Raw genomic sequence first — 17,171 nt, 5'->3', positions numbered from 1 at the left:
ATTATTTAATAACTGAAGATCTAAAACAAAACCTTGTGTCTGAATTTTGTGGTGCAACTAAAAAAACTAATTATGAAGATAATGCACAGGTAAGGTAGCTTTTTACATCTATAGTAACATGAGCCTGTGCCATTTACTCTTATCAGTAGATACCTCCATGATCATTGTAATGTGTCTATAAAGGTGTGGCCAACAATTCATCTAATTAGCTTAATGGAAAATTGTTGCATTTTTGAACATGTGTCTTTATCTCCTTCCTAATTATGAACAACTGACTATTGGTTGTACTAACTTTGCACCTACCACTCCTGTGTTCCTCCTAAAGCTTCACAAATGAATCATGGTTTACTATATCCAGCTGAAACAAGTCAGTAGTTTTGTCGGTCCCTTTGAAGTTCACCAAAACGAACAAGACATAAAGTGATGTTTTTGGTTTTGTTAGTTTTTTACCAGTAAGGCTTTTACCGCCAATGAAAATTATGTAATGTGCTTTTTAAGATATTTTGAATGCGATTTATTTCCCTATAGAGGTTGACTGATTTCAGCACTGCATGCTCTGTTTGGTGATGTTAGTCCCATCTGGGAAGCAGATACTGTATAAAATAATATGTTTAAAATAGGATTAGTACCTGCTATCACCCCCATGTCAAGAGAATTAAGGTAAGTGTGGATCTGACCTGATCATCAAAACTGTATCCATTAATTCCCATCAATCAGTCAATTAATTAATCAAAAAAATGTTTTATCACTAATATATTTGGAGGAATGTAAAGTAATAATACAAGAGACCTGGTAGAGTTTGAGTATCTCACAGAGTGACGACCTATGGGCTATTAGAAACGACACCACCTGGCTACCTCAGTCTGTAACTGCTCTGGTTACCTGCCTATCTACTGTATCTTCAAGTTAATGGCTAATAGATGTAGTGCATTTAGCTGCACAGATATTTAAAGGCAACATGAGCATACCGCTGCTCTGCTCCATCATGCAAAAACAGTTTGTGTGTGTGTGTGTGTGTGTGTGTGTGTGTGTGTGTGTGTGTGTGTGTGTGTGGCTATATGTGTGGATGTTGTTTATACAGATGGAGATGTGCCCCGTCAGCCAATGTGAAATCATTAGTTATACTAATTGGTTCCTCGCTGTTGGGGTGTCTGAATCCCTCAATCCTTTTTCTCCTTTTTCTTTCGTTCATCTTATCTCCCTCTCTTTATGTCCCCCATCCTCCTCCAGCCACTTCTGATATGACATTTTCTCTCGTTTCTCATCCTTTCATCTGACTCGCTCATTCCCCTCTTTTCTCCTCTCTTTTTTCCCTGTCTTTTTGCACTCATAGCTATTTTCTGCACACTTTTCACTTCCCCTCTCCCTATATCTAAAATGAAGAACATGAATAATGGGGATACAGATGTCTGTTGAGATTATCGTCGGCCTTGGGGTGTGTGAGTGTGTGTGAGAGAGAGGGAAAGCAAGAGAGCAGTGCTTCCTTGAACAGTGAAGATTGAAGAGTAAATAAATAAGCAGGCGAAGCAGTCAATAGAAACCAAGATTGTGTAATGATTCTCATTTGAAACTCAGCTTGTATCAATCTGAAGATGAGAGGAGTGGACTGAAGGAATGCAGGGTCAGGAGTGATGGAGGCCAGTGAGGGGGTAGAAATGGGGGGAAGGAGGAGAGATAATTTGGAGTAAAAGGAAAAGAGAAGCGGCAGGTAATAACTGATGTCTCTCTGTCCATATATTTCATCTTCTTTCGCTTTCATTTAGTTGTCCATCCTTTTTAGTCTCTTATTCTCATTGACAGTTGTATCTACTTTAAAAAGTAACTGTAATTTTAGTTCGCTTTCTTTCCTTTCTAAGACAGATATACTGATTCTGTCTCGGCTTCTCTCATGTTTGCTCTGCTCTGAATTCTTCTCATCTTCTGATGACTGGATTACCCAACAGAACCCAACAGAGGGCCCTTGGCAAAAAAAAAAAAAAAAATCGTTGTGGGCCTTCACTGACCCTCCACTTTTCCAATTCTCTGTGTATTATGTATTTAACCAGTAATGTGGTAACTACTCTATGTTCTGTCATTTTGGCCAGGTTTCCCTAAAAAAAGGGATGAATGTGTCTCCAGAGAATTTCTGGCTGAAGAAATGTAAAGTTCAAGAAGTGCCTATCCAACCTCCTCTTATATTTCTTTATTGTTAAAAAAGTCATGAGAAAGAGTGAGTTCTTCAGTGGGTGACCTTCTGTCAATGTTTGTGCATTGCAGGTGTTTTCACTCCCAATAATTTACGATAAACTTGACTGGGCACACGATCAGTTAAATTCATTAGCCACCATCTAAAAGCAAAACCCCTTGACCCCCTGTCAGCCCAAACTGACTGAGACTCCTCCAAGTGCCTTGAAGGCCTAGTTGCATTGGAAATCGTTAAAAAAAAAAACTTTTTACAGGCTGACTCCAATATTTTGACATCAAGTCTGTGAAAACTACACTCATACATTAAAGTCCAAACGGTGCACAAATGAACAAAGGGATAACTGCACTTGTGTCTGAGATCAGGTGTACTAATATGCTGCTTGATTTTATCTTTAGGATAATGTTTTCTTTTTGCCTTTTTCTTAAATATAGCCAATTGTTTTTAGGAAATTATCCCAAAAACGACTGTTTTAAAACCTGTGGAGAGATCATATCAGTGTGGCAGATTCACTTGTGTGCGGTAAAGCAAGATAATAAATATGATATTGCATCAAATTTGCTGGTGAAAAAGTTGGCTTTGTTTGCAGTGTGTATTTCTCCTAGCTGCTTTCCCTTGTGGCTGTCTTTCCCTGTCTCTTTGTCTTCCCTTCACTCCTCTCCCACTAATTCCCTTGCTTTTCTCTTCACCTATCTTGCCCTCTGCCTCGTTCACTCCCACTCTGCCTCTTCATCAAAAGAGACCAGTTCTAAATAGAAATTCCCTCTCTGTCTCCGTAAATCCTTCTTGATGACAACCCCAGTCGACCACAGAGTATAGTCATCCCCTACGGCAATGTGTTCTCGCTTTCGCTGTATCCACAACCCCAGTTTCTTTTCATTTTTTTCAAAAACACAACTTTCTCCCCTTCTGTTTTTCTGTGTTATTTCAGGCGCCAAGAAAATCCATGTGAGCTCAGTCCCCTACAGCTGTAACATCAACTTCTGTCTACCCATTTCCATGTTTTATGTGTAATTGTATTGTTTTATTGTTTTTGGTCTTTCTTCTGTTCTCCATCAATTGCTCTTTAATAGCAGTTTTTCTGAATCATCTCTCTATTATGTCCACAGATCTTTCTAGACGCCAACACCATCAGGCTGGGCAACATTCCCCTCGGCAGTGCTGTGGACCCCCTGGAGGGGGCACCAGCCGGTACCACCTACACCAAACAGACTGTGTACGAGCTTTGTTCCTGCGCTAACGGCAAGCTCTACCTGTCCCCGGCTGAGAAAGGCTCTACCTGCCAAACCACCAGTAACTTTTGCCTCTGGAGCTGAAAGTGGGAGGTTGACAGACACCCGGGACATATGGACTATTAGAGTTTGAAGCTAAAGCTAGCCAACAGACTGAATCAACGTGGATTATGGCTTGGTGGGAAGCTAATGCCAGCTAACAGACCGAATCAATATGGATTGTAGCATGGTGAGAAGTTCATGTCCGTTAACCAATCGACTCATATGGATTACAGCTCGGCAGGAAGCTAATTCTTGCTAACAGACCAATCGACGTGGACTGTGGCTTGGTGTGAAGCCAGCTAAAGGACTGACTCAACCTGGACTAGAGATTGGTGAGAAGCTATTGCCAGCTCATTGACCAAATAATATGGATTGGTCAGTAGCTAATGTTGGTCAGGAGGATGGATGACTTGGTGGGAAGGAAAAGCCAACAAGGTTAGCTGGAGGGTTTGATGCTATGACTGCTCATGAACACGGAAGAACAGTCTCCCTCTGAGGCTCCCATTGGCTGTCTTTGCCATCGTTTAATTGCTGCCATGATGGTTTCTGAAAGTCACAAGGATTATATTTGGGGGTTTCCTGAGAACAACAAACTCTCTTACAATAAAAAGTGAGTTGTGCGTTCACTGTATGACCAAAACGTCCTGGAAAACACGCCCCCTTGCTTTTGTTAGGATAAACAGATATGATGATGGACTGCAAACTCGCTGGCAGGGACACGGACAAGGACTCCGGGTTAACCTTTCAGTTGGCTAACAGACATCAGTGTGGACCTTGGTTTAGCCCTGCGGGTAACTAACAAGTAAATCAGACAATGGTTTAGTCTAGTGGGAAGCTAAGGCTAGCTAACGGACCAATCTATACCAGAAAGGCCTTCCCCCTCTCCCCCCTCTAGTCCTTTAACCCAAACGTTGACGTGTGACCCTTCGACATAAATCTACACCTGGTAGTGAAAATGCTCTCCAACCCCAGTTTTCATAGGATAACTAATGCAAATAAATGTGCTTCAATCTTGCATTCACCAGCTTTTTTCCCCATATATTTTTGGCCTTTTTGTTTTTTTATCTTTTCTTTAGATCAAATCTTTTACTTGATTCTACTTCTCTTGATATCCTGTTCTTTTTACTTTCAACATATCTGTAATCCTTTATCTTTCCATATTTTGCTGCTGCTCTCCTTTATCTTTTCTCTATGCTCTAGTTATTTTGGTTTGTCTATGCATCAATTTGCACTGGACTGGTAAAGAAAATGTAACTCTGCCTATCCACTTTCTTCCACCGGTCTGGTTAAAAAAAACAGAAAACATTGTTCTATCTGCTTTCTTCCACTGGACTGGTTTTAAAAACATTTTTACTAGACATCACAGCTGTACCAGATGCAGTTTCTCCGCCTCACAGTCTGTTCCCACATATTTTTGGTTTACATCTCTCGGGAGTCATTCTATCTGGGCATATGATGCTTTTTTGTCAGAGACAGAAAGCAAATGGAATAATAAAAAGAGGTGGAAAGTGAGTTAAGTCTTAAGTTAAATTAAGGCTGAGGTGGGTGCAATAGCAGACAAATCTTTTTATGGTATGGGGCCAAACCACCAGTCAGGCAGAGGCAACAGTCGGGCAATGGCCAGACCAATTTTGGTCTTGTGATGGAGTATTATACATTTTCATCCTGTGTTCCCTGTCTGTCAGACTTTTTATTTCACCCTTTTTGCATAACCTTTCTGCTCTTCTTGCCAAGACCTTGCTGTTCTCAGTCATATCTGTTTTCGGTGTCATTGAGAGACATTTCTGCTCTCTCTCTTTTCTTCCCTCTCTCCTGCAGTATTTTTACCTCTCATTACTCCTTTCTCAGCCTCCTCACCACTCTCTATTTTCTTTCCAGCAGTTACATTTCTAAAGATTTCCTATCTTCTTGTCTGTTATCTCTTACCCAATCACTCACCAAATGGCATATCCTGATGTTGTCTAGACATCATATTTGTTGTTTCTTTACTCTTTAATCTCCCTTGGCCTTCCCAAACTCAAATATCAGGAAAAATGTCCCTTTGCCCTCACACTATCCCCCTTTTCAAAAGTTCTGCAGCCTAAGCATGAAAAGTCAAGAAGGCCAAAATATTATTTTGGAGATTATTTTTTATATATTCAATCAGTCTCAGATGGGGGGGTTCAATGTGAATGGCCTCGAGCTGGCTAATCTAGCGCCCCACCTCTGTGATGGCTGGAAATCATAGGAAATCAGCTAATTTGCGTGGCAGAGATCCCCCTGAATGAAATTTTGGATGGATTATAGTTGTATTTGTATGGACTCAACTGGATTAAGGCCCTGAGGCGTACTTTCTTTTTTTAAAACAAAGTGATACACAGGTGCCTTTGCTGCTGTTGGTAAAAGCACATCACAGTCTGAACGTTCACACTACCCTCAGTGGACCATCTGCAAGTGTCTCTGGAAAAATCTATGTATTTATCAATCTACCTATCTATCTATTTAGTTTTCTGTCTTTTTCCTCCCCTTCTCTCCTGGTTTTGTAGAACTCTCAGTATATCCAGCTGAAAAAAGAACAATTCAAACCTGGTTTAAAGTTTAATTTTCTGATGTGTTCCCTTATGGTTTTATTCTTGATAATAAAAAAGCACAAATTATGCCATGTATATAACAATACCTATAAAATACAAAATAAAATAATATTGTTTTTAAAGAGAATCTCTGGAGTCTTCAGTGTTGTGAAATTCTTAATTATCACTTTCATGTTTCAAACTAGATTCTATTTACGTTAAACTGTATGTTCCCAAGAGAAATTATGTGTGCCTGATGATTACAACCTAATATGTTACTGACAACTCCACACACATGATTTTATTTCACTTTAATATTTTGCTGGTTTTAGAGGACACTTTTACTGAATTAAGTGCAGTTTCATAAAACATTTTGGAAACTTGTTGAACAAATTCATTAAGCACACAAGTTTTCAATTTTCAAAAGTCAAGGTATTCTCAATAACAGGTTTCAATTCAGCCTACGGTTATATTGTTATTGTGGGCTGTCGCACTCTTGACCCAATGGGGGAAAAAAACTAATGTGATTATGCACCTCAGCACTCTGTAGCTAACTGTTCTCTTTTCTTGTAACTTTGGATGTTTAACCTCACTTCACACATGACTTTTTCTTTCCGTGTTCCTCCTTCCAATATATTGTCTCTCTGCCTTTTAAACTTCTTATCTGACAATATCATTCTATTCATGTATTCAGTAATACAGTAATTACATTTTCTTTCAGGGGAGGAGGTTTAAATAATTATTCATCCATATCTTAATCACTTGTTTATGTTGATTTAAGACGTTTTGTCAGTCTCTTGTTATTCTCTTTGTCTTTCGGCCCCTCTCATACCAATGAATTCCTCTGTTTTTCTCTCTACCTCTGTCTCCTCCCTCCTCTTTCTTTCTTCCCTGCCACTGGTTTTAAGTGGCAATTATGAAATGATGGGTTGAAGTGTTGCAAGCTCAGGAGTCAACCGAGAAATCAAACGTCTTTCTAAACACACAGACACATACACACACACACACACACACACACACACACACACACACACACACACACACACACACACAAACACACACACACACACACACACGCACACACACACACACACACACACACACACACACACACACACACACACACGGATAAACTAAAATACACAGAGATGCACACATCCAAGTGTATGCTTTCCTATCTGGATGCTGTGCAAAGCACTCAGGGTCCAGTACTTTATTTGATTGTCATTTTAAATGTGTCCATTGACCCATAAGCCTGTTGACAGTAATGGGATAACTTTATAAAAGTGATTGCTAGCTGTATTTCCTCCTTTTGCTGTCACATGAAGACCTTCTCTGTCCTCAGAACCTGTTCTCATTTAATTTCTCATTTTATTTTTTAGAGTTCATTTAGATCAGAGTTTATTTTTTTCTTTCAAGTTCCTGCACTTTTCCAATTGTGATCTCTTCATCCATTTCCAGGATGTTTTACCACACTGCAGCTGCACTATGACAAAGTATTTTGAGTTATAGACATATGCACAGTTACATCCTGAACTTTAAGTTAAGACACTTGTACTTTTCCTACTTTTTCCTACTTTTACTAATGACAAGTCGAAATGGCTGCTATGAAAAAGGCTTATTGGGCAGAACCACAGATAGACAGATCCAATCAATCACAGTCTAACACAGAATAACACCCATTACAGCAGGTGGAAATACTTATGGACATTCAGAATCCACACAGAAAGAATTGGAGTTGGAGACATAAACTGAAACCCATATTTAGTTTTTTAGGCTTTGCAGCCGTGCTATTGTGGAGCTGTGGATGTAGTCCTTATTAGTATTGACCATAAGTCAGTCTTGTCTTCTGATATGACATGAAATAAAACCCATTGAATATTCCTTGCAACTCTAGAGAACACTGAGAATACTAATTGTATCCATGGACACTCTAATTTGTACATTCAATCTTACAAATTTTAAAACCAATGAATTGGCAAATTGGATTAGAAACACTGCATTCATTTATAATATCTTAAAGGTTTTTGCTGCAAAATCAATAGAGAGCTCATCTATCACATCACCTTAAACAAATGAGACTCAACTTCTCTTGTGAGTTTGCAAAGCCTTATTTCTTAGTTAGGTAGGTGGACAATGCTGCTGTAATGATTTATTAAAATAAAGTATAATAACTTGGGCTCCTAAATCTTCTGGAGCCATTCTTTTTGCCACTCAACAAGTGGCTTTTGTTGAGTGAGGAAGGTTTGTAGTGAGGAGGTATCAAGTGAGAATTCAGCTGCGTAAGAGAAAAAAGTGGGATGGCTCATTACAGTATATCTTACCCTTTTGTCCTGTATTTTCAGTATTGCCCTTGATTGTTGTGTTAATGTTGGTTAGACCATGCTGTAAACAAGACTTAGTGCTCAGTGGATTATCCAGAGTAATTCCGTAAAAACATGTTGATGTTGTGTTTGTAAATGTACTTTTTCGATGGTGTGAATCCCACAAAGAAAATGCTCTTAACCATAATTGTAATTAAGGCAGAAATATCAGCAACCTCAAAACCTGGACTGGTGAAACCAAAAGTGCCTGCATTATCAGATATCTCTACGATATAAGACTTACTATAAATTAGACATAGCAAAGCAGTCAGGTTTAGTGGATTTGCATGCCAAATTGATAGTTGCATAAGGCCTCTTTAGCTATTTGTGTCACTTGAAGCTTCATGTTCTGTCAGGTTTAACTGTTTAATACTATACTATTTCAGAAAAACAATATTTTTTGTGAAGAACATAAATGCATTTTCACTGTGTCAGATTGTGTTATAAAAGGGTAGGGACTGCATGAAAACAGACTAATTGGAGTAAAAAAAAAAAAAAAAAAGAATTGTGATGAAATCTTGAAATCACAGATCTCTTTCCTCTTATCACTGATACATAGTGGAGCAGCCATCACTGTCATCTTCACATTTACACGTTGTAAGGGGAATCCAGCAACATGAGCAAAAGGCTGTGTGCTCAGAGAACCTCCCAGCGAATAATACAAGAGATTGAAACAGCTATGTTATGATCTAGAAGAGGAGGACGTGTCACAGGAGGAAGATAATGTAGAAATCTATTCTGAGCACAAAAGTTGATTTGTAGAAGATGGGCCAGACCCAGAGCCAGCAGAATGAAGAGTATTAGTGAAAAAGAATTAGGATGTACTACATATATGACCAATAATATTCAGACTGACTGATCTTTATACAGGATAAACAAGGAGAAATCAAATCCCATTTTTTTTATAATTGACTGATGAGTAATCTGTAGGGCATCATGTGACACAAAATGAAAAAAATGCCTATATGGGTAAGTTAAATATATCTGTATGTATCTTTGAAATAAAGTTTGAAAGTATTCTGTTATGAAGAGCATAATTATATTATAATATTAGTATAATGTTGACAGCCATCAAACAATAGTAATTACAATAGTAAGGTGGGAAAGGACCATTTATGGTCAATGTGCTTCTGAGGATGTAACTGAGGACTGTCGGTGCCTTGCTGTAAAGCTTTCTTTATGCTCAGCGCGAGGGTGGTCACGCCTTGCTCATGCGCTGTCTATGAGGACCTGTGCCATGGTGTCTCACACAAGCACAAACAAAGCTTAAAAGACTCCTGAGGACCTAACTGAGAACTATCCGTGCTTATTATTATTATATATATTCATTTTGAAAGAGCAACAGCCAATGGGAAAACTCCAACAGTCCTTCGACCAATGGTGTATCTGCACTACTCAGTCAGAGACAGACTTTCATAACAAGTAAGCAAGAGTTATACGGTAAGCAGGGGTGAACCCAAACTGTCATTTTAAAATAGATTTTTCTTAAATTCAATTTCTTTGATTAAACAATCAAAACTTAAGAAAATGATTAGAGCAATGATAATTCCATTGGAAATGCAAAGTTTTGAGTGGCTTATAATTAATTCCTCATCCGTTCTTTTGCTAGGTAAAATTACTGCTCATGAAATTACATTGGCAGATAAATAAGGAAGCACAGAGCTCTGATTGGCCAGTGATCAACCACAAACAGTCAAGCTGTTGCCACATTTTCTGAGTAAACTGGTTTACATGGTTGCTAAGCTTTATCAGAAAAAAATGGCCTTCCGGTGCCTTGCTGACTTTATTACTCTTTTGTGTGAACATCTAGGAGGACACACAACATAAATTAAGCATTATTAATAAATAGACACACTGTCCACATCATATGATAGTATGACAGTGGTTGACTCATGTGTTGCAGTGTCAAGTGCCAGCATTAACTGAGCTGGCCTGACAAACCTCTCCTTATCTATGACACTACTTTACAGACACACTCACTCATATATTGTCAGTGAATGATGAAAGTGTGTATTTGGACGAGAAGCACTGCCAAAGCCAGCAGAGGACAGAGATAATATTCCCTCATTTCCTCCTTGCAGGTTCAGACACATTACCGAGGAGAGCAAAATGGTTTGGTTAATCACAATGTTCGAGAGAAGAAAGGAGTTGAAATGGAAAGAGGTGGAATGACAGTGGAGAGGTGGAGGTGAGATAATGTGCTCTGTTTCTGTGAATGGCCAACACATTTTTGGTCATTTCATAACCAGAGGCACAATTGTGAAATGGGTTGAAGTGGGAGGACTGAATTATCAGTTAGTGTTGTGAGGCCTGGCATCAGTCTTGGCCGCTTCAATCAGCTGCTCTCATCCTTCATAAATATGCCTACTTGCCATAGCCATAGCATTCTGGCAGTTTGATAAAGGAGAGAAGAGTCCAGACAGGCAAACATTAGAGATAGAGAAAAAGGGAAAATTGTCCTGATGTGGTCTAGGAAATAGGACTGCTTATGTTGCTTTATTAAATCAAAACACTAACAAAGTTTTCAAAGCCTGTACACCATGTTCTCTATATGTGATGACATGCATCAACAGCTCTGCTTTAGTTATATTTCTGCTCATTTTAATGTTTAATTAAGTTTGGTGTTTGATGTTAACAAGCATGCAATAAGGCCAGAATAATGCTGTTAATGGGAAAAAGGAATAATCTGTTTATTAATGCATAAAATGATGACTTCCCGAAATAACGCTGTTTACATGACTTAGCACTGATTTTGTTAGTTTGATTATACAGGGAGAAATATGGAAATCTGAATTTTGGTTATGGAAAATATAATGTTGTTGTTGCTCCAGAAACCTGAACTGGTAGATTAGGATAGTACAGAGTGAAGTATGGTGGTCCTGAGGGAGTTCAGTAATGTGGAGAAGAAATAAAAGCTTAAAATGTCCTGATGATCTTAGTGATCTACTTCTACATCCGCAGGATGTTACAGTCCGTGTCCTGTACTTGTGCTGATGTGCAGTCCATAAACTCAGAAACTGTGTAGAATTTCTGTTTACAGCCACTGACTAAGAAAATAAAGAAAAAACAGTCAACTGCTCTGGCCATAGAAAGTCAACAGACAGAGCACAAGTGAGTGACGACATTCCCTGTGTTCCATCTGGCTTACTTCCATATAATTATCCATCTTTTGTCATTGCATCATCAGCGTGATAACCAAAAGGCTATAACAAGCCTTATGCAATGTTTCATAATGTGATCATACCCATTAAAAGTTTCCAAGTAATTCCAGTTCCAAGCAAAGAATAGCAACCACAGGCCAGATGAGCAGGCAATGTAATGCGACTCAGCAGCTAACAGCAAAGATCAATAGACCAGGACATTGACGGAGGAAGCTAAGAAAAATGATCAAGTGATCAAGCAGAAGGACCTCGCACAGATGTTAGTGGAGTGGCGAAGGAGGCAGCGATGGAGTGCAGAGCAGATTTGAATAAAGGCTAGTTGCATTATCTCCCACTCCATCTCGCTAAAGGTTTGTTCCAGTACCGCTCACATTTTGATATCGAAGCATGCCAAGTGACCCAGAATTCATCTCTGCATTGCAGATCCTCACGCACCCACACTATTTTCTGACAAAAGTCTGCAATAGAGTTCAGAAAGTACTTTCAAAAGGAATTCAGGTGTATCATCTATTCCTGTAACACTGTCAGTACTTCTAGATGGAGTTGATGTAGTGCAGGACCATCACTGAAGATTCACTTTGGAATCTAAAAAGCTGAGCAATTAAAAAGGAAAGGTTTTAAGTATAAAATAAAAAATATATAGACTAATTTTATAGTAAAATAAAATCGTTTTGTCATTCATTAAAAGTATTGCTGTTCGTTTTAATATAATTAAGGTTGTACGTGAATTTGTATTTTATTGAGAGAGAGAGAGAGGGGCAGCTGCAGCAACTACAGGGACTGCTGAGTATAGAAGAACGAAAAGGGGTGTGACACTTTGCCAGCTTACACACATCCCCTGCTACAATACTGTCCAGGACACATGGATGCCACATGCCCTAGAAGAAATAGAAGCCAAGTTGTGAAACTGCAAAGAGCTAATTGTTTTTTTCTGTCAGTGGATATTTGGACCAGTAGAAGAGTGCACAGCTACCTTGGCATCGTGACCAGTTTCAATGATGAGACGTACCAGGGGGAACACAATTTTGTTGTGCTGTGAGCACATACAAGGGCACCATACTGCAGATCATTTATCAAATGGACCAAAATGTACTAAAAACTGGAACATGCAATGGTGTGTGATTCGGATGTTGACTGACAGTGCCACCAATATGATCAAGGCATTTAGCCTCCTCCCTTGCACACAAGAGGAGAAGACAGAGGAAAACAAGGTGACCACGGGTGCCAGCAGCAATAGCATTGAACATTAGGAAGAGGGGAATGAAGGACTGCCTGCACCCTCACAGATTGAAGTGCAAGTGATAAAAAAGTATTTTACTGTCAAATTTACATTTGCATTGCCCCATTCACATGCTTCAACTGGAGATCAAAGATGTCATTAATGAGCAGGGCACTGTTTATCTGTGCCTGTTACTGAAAGTCATGCAGCAGGTGAAAAGTGTATGCAACACTGAGGAAACCGACCACTTAGGAGTACGCCCCACGACTGCTCGCCCAATGCGATGGAGCAGCCAAGTCTGGATAATTCAGTCATTCCTCCGATTATTCCAAAAAGACCCATTATGGCAAATTAAATTCAAGTCCATCTGTGCAAACATCACCCTGAAGGAAGTAAATCAGCTGAGACACCTTCTCATTGTATTGGCACTGCTGGCAGACCTCACAGACAAAAGGCAGAAGGACCTGGGGAACCTAGAGATGATCCTCCCCGCTACCACCGAAATCAAATCCCTAATCACCAAGTAAATCTTGGACTCAATTTTTGTGTGCAAGAGCTACATGAAATAAAAGGCTACATGTATGCTTGATTTTTGGCCGTGTGAGTAAAGTTGTCAATTGGATGGCAATGGATGTGACTGATTGGCATGGCCTTCTTCTTTTAATAAAAACTGTTTAAGAAATGATTCATCAACATATCTAAATGTGAGAAAAGAGAAAATGAAGTTAACTTCACTGTCACCTTAACTGGAATTAGGAAGTTGTGTTATAAAACGAATATTGAAACTTCTGGAGGGCTCAGTGTGTGGGGGGATGTCAGCAGTTGTTCAGAGCCAATGTCTGTTGTGTTGTCAAAGTTGTAAGTGATCATGTGAAAAAAAAAACTTTTTTCTTTTTGTCTTTTCTGAAATTAAAATTTATAAGAGGGCTGACCCCAAATTTGAAAGGAAGGCTATACCTCTGCACTTGTTATTTTCTCTTTGACAGTCATTGTCACTATGAGAATGATCTACATCTCCTCCTGTCTTTTCCAGCTATTTCGCTACCTGTGCCAGTGCCTCTTTGCTCAATGCTGCCACTCTAAACTGATTCTCTCCAGTTATTCCATTAATTAAGGTTTACCTTTCTCTTTTTTTTTTTTTTTTTTTTTTTCCCCCCCCCCCAAAAAAAAAAAAAATTTTTTTTTAAAAACTTTTTTTTTTCCCTTTTTTTTTCTCAAAATCATACATCTTTAAATTTGCTTGTTCATTTACGGAGTGCATCATTTTTTACACGTGGTAAGCCCTGTCTCCTAGCAAGTTTATTGCACATTTTTCATACAACAAACTTTTGGTCAAAAGTGTTTGAAAAGTTGGTAAACATAATGCCCAGTTACTTACCTCGTTAAAATTAAGTGTTTGTCTATTAACATAATGTCAGGAAATTATGTAAATAATTAACGAATATGCTATTAACATAGGAAGTCACAAAAATGTTGATACTGAAAGTATCAGTAAAATGTTCACTGACAGTGTATTTGATTTGTTCATTTGCAATACACTATCTACTTTGATAGTGATTATAGCATTATTCAACTTTATGCTTCTGCGTAACCAAAATCACAGTCTTTCCTTAACCAAAGTGCTTTTTTGCCTAAGCCTAACCACAGACAGGAGTCTGGACGCAAACACTGGATTCTGGTGTCACAGGCTTGCACTTTGTATGACCACTGTGAACCCCGACCACCTATTATCACAACTCCAGTTCAGTACATAAATGAAGTGTTTCATTCACTCAAAGAAATGTTGTCTCTGAACATAATCCAGGCAGCAATTTGTCACAACAACATCATATTTAACATCATTTTTAGGAGACAGAGTTGAAATTTCATACATATTTGAATGCTTGGTGAAACTGCATTACATACATGTTACAAGTACTGTAACTCCGCTTCTGTTTGGCAAAAAAAATCTGCAGTCTTGGTGATGGGACTCATTGCACTAGTGCTCTAGAGAGGAAGAACTGCAACATCATGTGAGTCTTATCATCTCTCCTCTTCAAAAGTGGATAAGTCTGTCAATCATTTTACAGCAAGTCTTTTATACATTACTCATTTAATTTTTTATCGGCTTGACCACCAAGACAAACACAGTCCTAGATGCTGATTCTGAAGTGAGAGAGAGTCTGATTTTAACAGGGTAAAGCACTATGAAATAAATGAGCTAGGAAATGTTTAGGTGCCTATCCAGGACATTTCTTAAATGTCTTTTTAACATAACCAGAAAAGACTGCCACACTGGAATGCAAGAAATTGTTCCAAATGCATTTATTTTTGCAGCTGTTGATTCAGATGCAGATATAAATATTTCCAATGAATAGTATTAGATATTTCAAGGATGGCTCAGTCTTGGCCAAAGTGTGGTCAGTTAGCTTGTTGCATCTAAATAGGGTTTATCCAATGTCAGCCGTGGGGCGCGTTTACCTTCTCAGTTCTTACATTACTAACACAGGGCACATACAGGCTGGGTATGTGCCTTAACAAGTTTATATAGACATATTTTATTCTTCTGCATGTAAACTGCTTTGGGGGAACAGTTCAGGCTTATCTGACTTTCCATCATTGAATTCTATTGAATTATATTCTAGTTTGATAACATACAAAAAATGATATGTTCCAATAGAGTGTTGAAGTCTATCAAACACTCATCAAAGGATCAAGACCAACACTGAAACATTCACGACACTCCACACAGCTACATTAAAGTCAACAAACTGAGTGATCAATTCTTTGATTGAGTTGTTTGAAATTCGGATTCTCTTTATATTTTACAATGTTTCATGTTCAGTAGTCAACATGGAGGCAGCGCTGTCCCACCAAGCAACACTTTGACCACATTTACACTTTGTCCCTTCATGCATCTAGGGCAGAGCAATTTTTAAAAAAATCAAAACAGTTGGAATTGTTTATTATGAAAGAGAATAATCATAAAGCTTGATAGGAGGTAATGTACCTAAGTTGGAGCACTCAGGGTGCACATTAACGTGCACATAGAAGGATACAAGTGGTGGGGTACCTCTGTGGCTCTTGGCAAACAGGTTGAGAAGCGAGAGTGAAGATAAATCCACATTTTAATCCCAAAAGTATACAAATAAACCCCAAGCTCTCCTCTTGCTAGTAAATGTCTCCAGAAGCTCCCCGTCCTGGCTCTCTACTGCAGAGCTCCTCGGGCTCAAGCAGCTTTCTGTGGGCCAGCAGCAGCTCTGTCTCTCGACTACATCCCATACAACGCTGCAAACACCCCATGATATGCGCACATTTTTTGCTTAAAGTTCCATATTTTCAACTATGTAATCTACTTCCACGAATCATTGATTTCACCTTGGTGGGAACACAGCATTACTGTTGTGACACCCCTCCCACTACCTTGGAGGCTGTCCTGGCCAACCTCAGCAGGCACTTGGCTGACATGGGCGGGTTGTTAATTGATAAACTCAAAACTGTAAACTCACCTGGACACTTAGGCTCTAATGGATGTCACTTAATGTGTATTCTCAACACAATATTTTCTTTCTGTTGTCTAACATTAAACTTTTCTTTATTTTCTCAGAATGCTGTTCTGCAGTTGATGTCCATGGATATAGACAGTGGCTCTTAAATTTGGATTCATTGAAATTAACATGCAAGTGTACATACCTATTTTGCATAAATGTTTTGGACTAAAATTTATACGATGTGTACAAAAATTAACAAAATACTAAAACAATCACATCATGGGGGCTCATCTCACATTTGGGGACAAAGGTGGGTCCCTACAAAGTAACAAATACAATTTTAGGGTTTCAAAATGTATGATTTTTCCTAAGGTTAGTGTTGGTATTAGACATTGGGTGTGTTATGTTTTTAACGAAAGGCTTAGATTCATTTTAAATCCATTACTTGCTTGTAAGCCATTCGTTTTACTCTCTTTTTATAGTACAGTAATAGATCTAAAGACTGCAGTCATAAAACAGTTTTATGTGTTTTTGTTTGTTCTGAAGTTGAGTTACATATCACAAAAGAAAGAACCTGTAAAATGTCAAGGAATTTTCCTTAAGAGCACTGTGAATGTTGACAGGCTTCATTTGCTTGTATTCAAGCACCCTTATTCCTGTGTATATGTGGTTTTTAAGTGTTAAATTCATGTCCATACACTTTATCCTCTACAATAAATATTGCATTTTGCTTTGCTCTCTGTTCAAATTAATAAATAAATAAATAATTAATATTTTACGTGTATTTTTTTCTTTTTTGTACACACTAACAGTCTGGCATCTTATGCCTTATGCGGTGTGTGTGTGTGTGTGTGTGTGTGTGTGTGTGTGTGTGTGTGTGTGTGTGTGTGTGTGTGTGTGTGCGTGTTCCAAGGAAAGGGAGGCGCTTCAATCGGTGAAAGGGTAGACGAAGA

At 38.7% G+C, this 17,171-nt stretch overlaps 1 protein-coding gene across 1 annotated transcript in view; it reads left to right on the top strand.

The window, feature by feature from the left end:
- The window catches only part of LOC127355122 (zeta-sarcoglycan), a 337,940-nt gene extending 333,417 nt beyond the window's left edge, over positions 1–4,523 (top strand). Inside the window, exon 8 of the mRNA XM_051385619.1 lies at positions 3,292–4,523. Coding sequence (XP_051241579.1) covers positions 3,292–3,498 — 207 coding nt within the window. The 3' untranslated portion in view covers positions 3,499–4,523. The remainder of the gene's footprint in view (positions 1–3,291) is intronic.
- The last annotated feature ends 12,648 nt before the right edge of the window (positions 4,524–17,171 follow it).

This window comes from Dicentrarchus labrax, unplaced genomic scaffold, assembly GCF_905237075.1.
Source record: "Dicentrarchus labrax unplaced genomic scaffold, dlabrax2021, whole genome shotgun sequence".
Lineage (NCBI taxonomy): Eukaryota > Metazoa > Chordata > Actinopteri > Moronidae > Dicentrarchus > Dicentrarchus labrax.
This window is presented reverse-complemented; position numbering and strand designations above follow the sequence as displayed.